We start from the raw sequence: 12586 nt of genomic DNA on the forward strand, positions 1-12586 counted from the left end.
CAGAGATTTCCAATATGCTTAATTTTAATTAATCACCACACCACCAACTCCTAACCTTTAGTCTGTCTCTAGTGGCTATCCAGGTTTATTTACAAACAAGTCCCCCGCCCCCCTCCCCACCCATTTAACAAAAAAAACAATCAAGGAATATTTTCCAACAATCACCATTTACTTATAATGGTCAGCAGCCATCAGTAAAATGGACAACTTTGATCTACTTCCCCTCTATAAGCATCAACTACATCATAACGTCTTTCATCTAGAGTTGAAGCAAGAAGGTAATGAAAGATGCCTTTATGTTATATTGTGTTAGGGATATTGTGTGCCCATATATAGTACATTTGTATGGGAAAGAAAATGTGAGAACAAGTGGTACCTGAATCTTAATTAACTATTTCCATTGATAGCGAAAAACCTAGCTAAAACTATATTATCATGCACACTCGTAAACTCATGAAAATAAAAGTATAAATAACATTAGAACAAGGGGTAGTGGAAAGGGAGGTGGGCGAGGGGTTGGGGTGACTGGGTGATGGGCACTGAGTGGGGCACTTGGCGGAATGAGCACTGGGTGTTATGCTATATGTTGGCAAATTGAACTCCAATAAAAAAAAAAAAAGAATTTCCTTACCTTCTATTGCTGATAGGAGAACCCGAGAATGATCATACGCAATTACATTTGCATATCTATTCTTTGGTTTGTTTACTTCCAAGTTTGAATGTTCCCATGTGAACTGCTGGCCAGGGTCAATTGACTTTAAAAGAAAAACAGCACACACATACACAAAATCAATACTTAATAACACCAGATTATAGTCATTCATCACAAGAAACAAACATGACTTAAGAAGCAAAGTCTGAAGTCACACTGTGTCAATGATGATCCTAGCTATGAAGCTGGACACTGATATAACCAGCATAACATGAAATGATTAACCATAGTAAAAAACAGTGATAGTCATCAACATTGATTCAAATGAAAAAAAAATCAATGTAGATGTTCTGTGAATATTGGAAAGGCAGGGTTTTTAAAATTGTTTTGCTTTTCCATTTCCTTCTCTGCAGCTGTACTTTACAAGTTATTGGGTTCAATATTCCGTCTAGTTCTGTGAACATTATTTTATCTTGATTATTCTCCCTACACTTTCCTGTCGAGACCGAATCTCACCCTTTAAATTTACTAGCTAGCTTCATTGGTCACAGGCTTCACTGTTTTTTCTTCACCTACAGGCTGACAACTTGATGGCAACTTAGAACTGTGCCTGTTTCTCCATAAAACACTGACCAGTATCACAAGGCATTTCATATAATTCAAACAGTTTAGGATAATAGTAAAGAAAGAAAGTTGGTTAAATCTAATAATCATCTTCAAATATCAATTTATAACCCAATGCAGATAGGATCTAATTGCTTTTCTGTTTATTACACTTTCTATTTATTATTATGTGTCATGTTGACAAAGTTTGCTTCTTTTTGTTCTTTATTTTAAACTATTTTTTTCTGACTTATAATGCCTTTTTTAATGCCTTCATTCAACCCATTACTCAATAACCTATAATAAAATATTGCATAGATATAAAATAATATATACATTTTTATAGTGAAAGCAGAACCATTATTTTGAGACTGAATTCAGGATTTGATTATAAAACCCTGAGGAAATTTTTAATTTCCTGTAATGTTATGAAAATCAAAACATCTTTTCTTCTATCATAGGACACTGACACTTTTTTAAGACATAATTTCATGGTATATGGAAATAAGAGTTCCTTAATTACATAAACATGATTTCAAATGATTAAAGTCAAGTTTTCAGAAATAATGATGAATTGAGCTTATATAAAGGTGAAATTCTTTAAAAAGTAAAGATACTATGTTACATTAATAGAATTTTTAGCAGTTGTTTTTGATGCTGGGCATTTACTGTGCTTGGATGTACACATGTGGAACTGGAAAGTAAAACATATCCAACAAGTACCACAATGTTAAAGATGTATATATTTTGTGTTTAATAGAGATAGTAAAACTCACAAGTGTAAAGAGTCAACCTATTAACAGTCATGAACAGCCACCAAACATACTAAAATTCTCAGCAGTATAGATTGCAGTCTCTACTAAGGATTATAAAACCCCTTTTCTTAGCCTATGCTAATCTATATATAACCAGTCCATCATTGAACAATATTCAGCACAATAACTATCCATGCTTTAGACTCTAAAGAATAATGAAATTAGGGGTCTTTCTAGTTTGTTCTTCCAGAGAAGCTCAGCATCTCCCCTGTGGAATGTACTTCTCTCCAAGTATCGGGTGAGGTGAAGCATGCAGATGCCCAGGTGGAAGCCTTCAAGTCAACCTTGAACCTTCTCCACACAAAGCAGCTTTATTTGGTGAGCAAGCCCTATCTTAAACTTTTCTTAAATCAGTCCCAAATCTACCAGCTCACTGTCATTCCCTAAATCCAAGCCTTCAGTATTTGATGTCTTCTTGAATTCTCTCTTCAAACTCTCACTCCAGTGCACTTTCCATACCAAAGTAGTCTTTCTGAAGCTCAGCTCTGGACAGGTTAGGTTCCTGCTTAAGAACCTCTACTGGCTCTGAGTAACCTACAGCTTAAATTCTGAAATTCTAAGTCACAGTCCTACCTAAACATCTTTAGTCATCTTTGCATCTACAAAGATAGCTCAATAAATTATGGTTCAGCAGACTTCCTTAAATGAATTGAATTGATGAATAAATGTTGTTGAGAAGAGTTCATAAAGAGAATCATGGAACAATTCTTTCATGTAACATGGGAGTTAAAGAACAGACTATGGAAACTGCAATGTGCAGTGCCCTATAGCTAACACTTTAACACTCGTTATCACATGGTTTAATAGTAAAGTATGTGATCCTGAAATTACAACTAGCAGTGAGTGATATTCCACTTTACACTGATGAGCATTGCTGAGGACATAATGGTCTTATACACTGTTCTCTAAAATATGCCAAGAAGCTCCTAGGCTCCCTGATGCACAGTGCTTTGGCAGAAGATATTACTCCCTCTGATGACCCTGTTCTTTAGACTAAGATCACTCACAAATATGTAAAGTGGCATGCATTTAATTAGACTAATGAAACTGCATCTCTCAACACAGACACTGTTAACCCATGTCCATTTCCACTCTTGCCACATATTCCCAGCCTTCTGAATGCTTGATTTGATACCTACATTGAAGAGTTTAAAAACCAGTCATGGAAACATGAGTTTTATGTCACATGCATTAATATGTTTAGGCTTAAAGGCTGACCGTTGAGAAGAAGACCTATAAGTAATAGGTAATTATAATAGCTGCTAGGTCATGCAGTATCCTGTTTAATTCTCACAAATCTTATGAAGTACATATCCTTGTTATTTTCCAGACAAGGAAACTGAAGTAAAGAAAGATTAATTCTATAAATCTTACTGAGGGCCTTCTCTGTGGCAGACATTGAGCAATTTGATGGTTATTTGTTCACACACCTAGACTCATACATTTACCCTCAAACCCAGGTCTGTGTGATTTCAAAGCCAAGCTAATGATTAACAGCTAGTAATTACCAAGTCATGATGCTACTTATCCTGAAGGCCACTAAAAAACGAGAAAGCCCAATATGTGAAACACACTTAAACATAACTATCCGTTATCTTGCCAGTCCAAAAGGTACTTCTTCCCAACTGATCATCCTCTGTCATTCTAGGGCAATTACATAAGAAATCAAGTTTTAGAAATGAGGTTGGCTTCACATGGATGATAAAACAGATGGGATGTAACTTACATTTATAGTCATTTTATGCGGATCAAACAAATATTGATTAAATAATGCTAAACTGTCTTTGTGCAACACATACTCATCTATCTGTATCTATCTGTCTGACTGAACATTTAACAATACACAGCATAGATCATTATTTTGGAGCTTGTCAGAAAGCTGAGAGCAGTAAACTCAGTAAGAAATAATGACTACAAAAAGTAGGTGAGGTATAAGATGATTTTTTTTTTCTATTGAGAAAAAATAAAACTGGTTGAGGAAAATAAAATTTCAATTATCCATCTTAATGAGGCAAAGGTACCATGGATGAATAAGACACTAATTCTCAAAACACACCTTTTTTTTTAAAGATTTATTTGTTTGAGAGAGAAAGAGCTCTAGCAGGAGGGGCTAGTAGAGGAGGGAGAGAGAGAAAGAGAGAGAAAGAGGGAGAGAGGACCTCAAGCAGATGCTGTGCTAAGCATGGAGCCGCTTGCAGGGTTCTATCTCATAACCCTGAGATCACAGCCAGAGCCAAAAACCAAGATTCAGATGCCTAACTGACTTTTTAGGTTTTTCTTAGTGCAGGTGATGGTATAGTGCTTTGCATCTCTGTGTTCTGGTTTCTCTTGCTGAATCCTCCTAAGGAAAAATAAAATGGCCAATATGGAAAAAGAACAACACAGGTCTGGAGAAGTTGATTTCCACTCTAATCTTATATTTTTGGCTAACCCACCATGACTATGCATCTTCCTACTATAAAGTTAATCTGACATCACCCCAATATTATTCAAAACAATTTGAAATAAGCACCCTTGTTCCTAATGGATTCAAATTCTTCCTGCCGAGGGCATTTGGTTTTCCTCAGCTTGACTCTCAGATTATCTCTTCTCATCCTCTCAATTCTATTTATCCAAACAACTTTTGGTGAGATATCCCCTCCTTCCTAGAACTCAATCCCAAATTTTACCCTCATGAGCTGGAATCCTGGCCAAGTTTTCTGTAGCTGCCCTGGAGGAAAGTTTGCAAGTTGGAAATAAAGCAATGTAGATGTATTCAATGCAAATTTAATTAATGGATTTTTAAAAAATATATTTTATTTATTTATTCATGAGAGACCCAGAGAGAGAGGCAGAGGCAGAGGCAGAGGCAGAGGCATAGGCAGAGGGAGAAGCAGGCTCTCCCACAGGGAGCCTGATGAAGGACTGGATCTCAGGACCCTGGGATCACAAGCTGAGCCAAAGGCAGACACTCAACCACTGAGCCACCCAGGCGTCCCTGATTAATAGACTATTTTTTAAAAATAAGCTATATGGCATTTGTATATTGCATTGTCATGGAATTCGTAAACAAGAATGCTACTTCCTCATGTTTACTTTTGTTTCTCTAGGCAGTCAACAAGGCCCTGGAATATACTGAATGAAGAGTATGTAGTACCTAAACCTTCCCATGTCAAACCATATTACTTTGCTTCCTATCTGCATACGTAGCACATGACACACTCCCCTTCCAACCCCAATATGTGTGTGATTGAATCATTCTAATACTAACAGGACTTCAACTCAATAGCTTTGTCTTACTGAGCAGAGTGAGCAAAGAAAAACCTCCCTGCCATTTATTTTTACTTTTTAAAATTTTTGTTTATTTGAGAGAGAGAGAGAGAGAGAGAGAGAGAGAGAAAGCACAGAAAGAGAGAGGGAGAAGCAGGCTCTCCACTGAGCAGGAAGCTTGATATGGGGCTTGATCCCAGGATTCCATGATCATGACCTGAACCCAGCAGAAGGCAGTCACTTAACTGACTGAGCCACCCAGGCACCCCAAAACCTCCCTGTAATTTAAAGAAGAAAGGGAAAATCCAGAGAAGACAGCTGGTAATATCAAATACTATGCATTTATGTAGTCATTTACTTGATGGTCTGAAAGTTCTAATTTTTTTTAACCAACTAGAACTTTGTCTTAAAATAGGTTAAGTGGAAAAAAATAGGTAAGTGGAAAAATAAGTTACATATAACTGATGGATTTATAATTTTGCACTATATTCTTGATAAAAAGCCAGATTTAAAATATATTTTATATCCAATAGTTATAATAACACTTATATCACATTTACTGTGTTTTCTTTGTGCTTCACATATGTTAAGCAATTTTATCTTCACAAAGAGCCTAGAAGTAGTATTACTATCACCATTTTGCAAATGAAGAAACTGAAACGCAGAGAAATGAAATAACTTTCTCAGGGTCAAACAGCTCGTAAGCTCCACTGGGGGACCTCGTATTCTGGACCCCATCTGAATGTCTGGTTGCCATATTATGCTTTTTCCCTGGCCAAGTTTGAGAAGATTTCTTGATTGTTTTTTAATTATTCTCTTGAAACACAATGAGAGGTTTGGAAGCAAAAATCTTTATGGGGCTTCTAATCTATATTTATAATTCCAAACTCAAAACAAGAGAGTACTCATAAATTTGCACATCACATTACAGTCACTGAGCATAATGGCATCCAGAGTGACCTTTTTTGATAAAGCTAAAGTCATCAACTTAAAGCAAAGTCCTTTAAATATGGCCCTGTAAAATTTCAACGTCTCTACCAAGAACAAAAATATAATTCACATGTGCAAACTCCCTACAATACTAGCTGTTCTGTGTCCCATCAAGAGAAAAACCTCAAACTATTCCCTTTAGAAACTCATCAAAGAAAAACCACAAAAAAGATACATCCTGTTTTTGTGTGTTTTAAAACAACTAACAAAAATTTAATTATATAGAAGGAATAGACCAGCTACTTGACGGGGCAAACTATGGGTCAGACTAACCAGTCTCTTTACAGGGAACTGAACTTTCCATGACCTTAACCTCCAGAGGAATACTATCCTTCCAGAGTTCCTAATCAGTAGGTTCATTTAGTCCTTAGTGTGCACCCACATATTTTCAAGCCCTTTTTGAGGTTTTGAAGAGCAATTTGCCATTGACTGTATTTCTGCAGTGAAGTCTTTAAAAAATCTCATTCATTCATATTCTCTCTCTCTTCAAGATTGAAAATGGTAAATTAATATGTATCCATTTGAAAAAGCCCCACGTTTGCTTAGTTGAGAAGGGCTATATTTTGCAAAATTAGCAAAGGCCTGCAATTGGCATAATGAGTACTTTCTTCAAAGAGAAGAACATGAGTTTAGTTGAATCCAATGATGCTTTAAAAAGGGGAATGTGAGGAGGGAGTGGAAAGTGTGATCATGAGCAAAGTCTGCAGGTCAGAGCCTCTGAGTCTCGTTCTGGCTTTCTCTTTGCCCATGGTTAGCTTTCAGTCTGTTTGTTCTGTTCCTTTTTTTCTATAACGTCTTTCCAGTGTCAGGTTGGTGCCCTCATCTTCTCTTTTCTCCTTTATCCAATTAGTTATCAAAACTTCTTAAGTCTTTTCCTATAAAAGCATCTTTGATCTGGACCACAATTAGAATCTGAAGGATTTAACAGGGGCTTTTCAAATGTCTCAATGTTAACTTATGAATGCATATGGGAGCTCTCCATCTATAAGTGGAAAGGTGAACAGTTTATAAATGTACACTTGTAAAGGCATTAATAATATTTCAATCAGGTATTTTTATGTACAGTTAAAATTTTTTTCCTCAAATAAGTGATAAAATTGTATCAACTTATCAGTTGTCTTGTGGTTTGATTTGCAATCCCAATTATCACATATTATGTAACAAATACTTATAGAAAAGTACCTGAAGTAATAATTTCTTTATTTACATTAGAACTGACATGTAGAGAAGCAAAGAGACACTATACTCATTGTAAGCCATTCAGCCATATTAAGTGAGTAAATATTAGAGGCAAGCATCTGATGAACATTTTTTTCCCTAAATTATATCTTAGCACTAAGGATGAGGAAGAGTTAGCTTATTTCTTTGAGAATTCCATTTACTCCTAGAAGTATACTTAACTTTGTCCTTATTTACCATAAATTCAAAATGACAAAAAAAATAATGCAACAACAACAACAAACACTAGATTCTTTTTCAATCCAATAGGATGATGGTATGTGATCTCTGGAATGCAGGTTAAGTTATTTTACTACTTTCTGTGTATGACTGGGAAAAAGACTATTTTTGACAGATCTTTTCAAATGAGAGTTCAGAAGAGAACACATAACTTAAAGATCTAAAGATTTAAAAGGCCAGATTTTTATTATACTTTTTTTTAAAGATTTTAATTTATTTATTCATTAGAGACCCAGAGAGAGAGAGAGAGAGAGAGAGAGAGGCAGAGACACAGGCACAGGGAGAAGCAGGCTCCATGCAGAAGCCTGACATGGGACTCGATTCCAGGACTCCAGTATCACGCCCTGGGCCGAAGGCAGGCGCTAAGCCACTGAGCCACCCGGGAGTCCCCATATACTCTCTTTTTAAATGTGCCTTAACATTTTCCTAGATAGTACTGAATGCAGAAAAGAAAAACTCCTAGTTACCAAAGGCAATGTTCTAGAAGAATGAAGGTAGTGATATATTTAATCATAATGTTTTAGTTTTTAGCTATTTATCTCCTATATCAAATTAAAGCGAGTAATAAGAAAGCAATGGACAGAATTATAGTTGATGTTCCTAAAAACTAGAGCTTCATAGTAATCATTTTTACAAATACAATTCACAGACTAGGATTTTTGATGTTACTCGGAAAAGTGAAAAGAATTAAAAATTTTCCAGACAGTTTGGGGCAAGAAAATGTTATTAAAATTTTATTAAACTGCTCTGATTAAAGAGATAAAGTTGATTGAATTGATAGAAAGTAATTACAGTGTTTATAAAAAGAACTGTGTATAGGTAACAAATAAAATTATCTATTGATTGCAACCTATGTGCAGCACTAAACTGAATAAATTCACAGTGGCATCCTTTCTTTTCTGCAAATAACAGGGCACTAGATTCTGGCACCAAATTAACAAGATGAATGCACTAATTCTTCACCACTCTGTAAATGCTGCCACATTTGTATAGACTGAAAATATTAAGTAAAATAATACAAGTAAAAAACCTGATGCAAAGTTCTCGGTGAAAGAATGGTGGATGTTTTCCTTTTCCTGCCTCCATCTATTGACTTGTGTGAGAAGACCCTGATTTAAGGCAATCTCAGTTTCCAAGGAATATCCACTTTCTCCCTTATGCTAAAAAGATCTCTTTCCACAATAAAGCATAAAACAGACACAATAGCCCAGTTAATCTAGGCAAAGAAATCCACCTCTGCCCTCCCATTTGCTACGTAACAACATGTCCGTCTACATAGTTTGGAAACGGATTTACTTATCTGAGGCAGGTAATAACAACAAACAAACAACAAAAACAAAACACAAATAATCACATGTATTTCTTAGTGTTTTATTTAATTTGAGCTGATCAGAAATACAGTGTAAAAGTAGATTCAGAAGAAAAACTAACTGGGGTACCTGGCTGGCACACTCAGTTAAGCATCTGACTCTTGGTGTGAGCTCAGGTTCTGATCTCGGGGTTGTCAGCTTAGGCCCCACATAGGGCTCTGCGCTTAGCCTGGCATCTGCTTCAGTTTCTTTCTCCCTTGGGCGCCCCCTACCAAGCGTGCCTGCACTCTCTCACTCTCTAAAATAAATAAATCTTTTAAAAAATAAAAAAAAAAACAAAAACAATTGATAATGGTTAGAGTGGCTTTGTAATTGTCTTGTGCCTTCTATTATAAACATAAACAACAATATAAGGAAAATAGGGAAGATAAATAATCATCTTGTTTTTTGGGCATCATGTTTTTGTTTGATCAGTTGAGTTTTAGTGGTAACATTAATTCTTCTTTATCAACTATACAGATTTTTAACCTAATTTACAACACTAACTTTTCCCTCATTTTACTCTGCATAGTGTACACATACATATTTAAGGCTTTCAGTATTATCTTGCTTGCTGTTTAATTAAAAATTTGTTAACTCTTCCATATTTATTTTTAGATGGGAGAGGAAAAATAGATGAGTTTCCAAACTTAAATATGAATAAACATTTGTTAATGTTCAATCAATGCCTTTCACATCTTATTTCCTGGTTCAAAGAATAAAAATTTTACATCTGAAATGAAATGAAAAAAACATGACACCTTCAGTTTGTTTTACCCTCAACCTGTGTGTGTGTTTATATCATTACTCCTTACAGGAAAGGACACAGTATATTATATTAAATATAGGCTTCTAATTAAAAACACACAGGTTGATCATTACTACTTATACTCATGGTGTTCAAGTAGCTTAGAAAGTATTTATACCCGAAAGTGTTGTGCTTACTTTCTTTGATGTTACATATGACAAGCAAACTAGAAAGGCTAAAACAAATTAACACAAACTGGAATTTTAGAGTTTATTTCTAAACTAAAGGATCAGTCTCAGAGATTAATTTGTTTCATTTAAAATGTATATTGGCTTTATAATGTAAAGTTAAAGACGTTTCAGATAAAATATATTAGAAAAAAGTCCATACATATGAAAAATTGTCCATACATTTTATATACTTGACCTTTTGAAAAAAAAATGGAATCACTTGAGGATATCGCCAGAGGGGTTATAATTCACCTGGTGTTGTATACTCAGTGTTTAGCATACAGTTGATTTTAAAATGTATTTATAGAATGAATAACTGAAATGCATTATATAGGCAGGATATATGGCAATAGTGACTTTTACCACAGAATCTTAGAAATAGTTAAATAAATTTCCCTGCTGAACATGTGACTATTAAGTAAACATATATTGGAACAGACCAGAAATATATAAAATCTTTTTAAATAGAATGGCTTCCAGGCTCAGATTTGTCCATAACCTGATTCATGATAAGAGCCATCTTGGACTTTGGCACCTTCAAAATTCTTTCTAAGTGGACAGGTATAATAGCCTTCCATGCCATGATTTCCAATTTTTATATATACACTCACTATTCTGAAGTATCACATAGGGGCCGCTTGCCAGGAAACAATCCTATATACATCATACCACCAAATTTTCTGGACATACTATCAATGTGTGAATACAATTAACAGTTTTAATACAATGGGTTTCTCCTTCATTTTGTGCAGGGAGTGAGGTGTTTGTTTTAACAAATGTGCTCCTCAGAGCTCTCAAGGCCACTTGTTGGCCTTTACGAGGAGAATAGGAAAGTCCTGACCAGATAGAAGAATAAAAAGCCCAGGATTCAGCTCTGGCATAAGGTTTAAGTTAGAAAGGGCCTTATATCCCAGTTTACACTTTGTCCTAGTTTTATTACAAAGCACCATTTTTCAAAGTGTCCCAATTAGGGCAATAAATTATAAGGTTAGAGTACATCTTAACTTCCTTGTATCCTTATCTATATCTTGGGATCCAAGTGTGCTTCATGATTGAGTATCTAAACCATCATAGCCAAGTGAGTATGTATATATAGAAAGAAAGCAAGAGAGACAGACAAATACTAAGTTCACTTACAAACTCTACCACATGGACAGGTGGGTGGGGAAGAGTAAAGGTAGCAATTTCTGCAGAACAACACCTGCCTCCACTTATCTACTCTGATGCTGTATGTGGAATAAAGCCAGAACAAGAGAAAGTGGTTGGCCTGATACATTGTTTCACCTTGTTCAACTTTTCCCAGGAGCCGCACAGAAGACAGAGAAAGGAAGAGAATGGGACATGTGACTCTTATCAAACATCTACCCTGTTCTCTACAAAACTAGCAATTTAGTCTATTTACATTATGTATATATATATATATATATATATTTTTTTTTCCCCTTTTTCTGGGGCAGTGTGGAGGCTGGAAAGAATGTGGTGGTTCAGAAGCTGGTTGGATGTGTTTTCAATTGTGTACAAAACGAACAAAGTTGAACAACTGATTTTGTACATTGATAATTCTACAGAAAAAAATTAATCTTGGGGAATCCCTGGGTGGCTCAGCGGTTTAGTGCTTGCCTTTGGCCCAGGGCATGATCCTGGAGACCCGGGATCGAGTCCTGTGTTGGGATTCCCTGCATGGAGCCTGCTTTTCCCTGTGCCTGTGTCTCTGCCTCGCTGTTTCTCTCTCTCTGTGTGTCTCTCATGAATAAATAAATAAAATCTTAAAAAAATAATCTTTTGTCTAATATTTTATATTTTAAAATTATTATTAAAATATTAGGTAGAATTATGTCATAATTTCTTTCCTTTTTTAATGCTCTGGAAATGGAACCATACATTTATTCTATTGCTTGAGAATTACACAATTCAATCATCAAATATGTCTTGAAGTATAATATGTTCTAAAGTGTTAGGACATATATTAACATATCTTTTAACAATATGCCTGCATTGATATACCTAAACAAAAGCTAGGTCAGTCAAGAGGAGATGATATAACTCATAGACACATAGAAAATGGAGGATAAGAAAGGATGATAAGCATGATTACCTGATCCTCTTAGAAAGATGGTAGCATCTAGTCATCACAGCCTGACGACATAGCTACTGACATCACACACCTAGTGGAAGTGAGGTCTTTGGCACCCAATTATCCCTCAAGTTTACAAAGGTAAGCAGGCCCTGTATTTTTTTTTTTTTTTTTTTTGCAGGCCCTGTATTTAAGTGACCATCTCAAAGTACTTTCATGGTCTGGAGGCCTGGCTAATGATCTCTTTGCCTTCCCCATTGTCCCACCATGCGCCTTCTTCAAATTCATCATCTCCTAGAATTAGATTTTGGCCATTCTGTCAGGCACTAAACTCTGCCTAAAAGCCTTGAAAGTGAAAGATATGTGTTTCTCCTGGACAAATAAATGTATAGAGCAGCCATTATAGAACCATTACAAT

General features: G+C 35.5%; 1 protein-coding gene across 38 annotated transcripts in view; it reads right to left on the minus strand.

Annotated features, from left to right (window-relative positions):
* Positions 1 to 12586, minus strand: part of PTPRD (protein tyrosine phosphatase receptor type D) — a 2191141-nt gene that overhangs the window by 78795 nt on the left and 2099760 nt on the right. For all 38 annotated transcript variants that reach the window (XM_077911920.1, XM_077911956.1, XM_077911938.1 and 35 more), the window contains one exon: positions 632 to 755. In XM_077911920.1, coding sequence (XP_077768046.1) covers positions 632 to 755 — 124 coding nt within the window. The remainder of the gene's footprint in view (positions 1 to 631; positions 756 to 12586) is intronic.

This window comes from Canis aureus, chromosome 10 (assembly GCF_053574225.1).
Source record: "Canis aureus isolate CA01 chromosome 10, VMU_Caureus_v.1.0, whole genome shotgun sequence".
NCBI classification, from domain to species: Eukaryota; Metazoa; Chordata; class Mammalia; order Carnivora; family Canidae; genus Canis; species Canis aureus.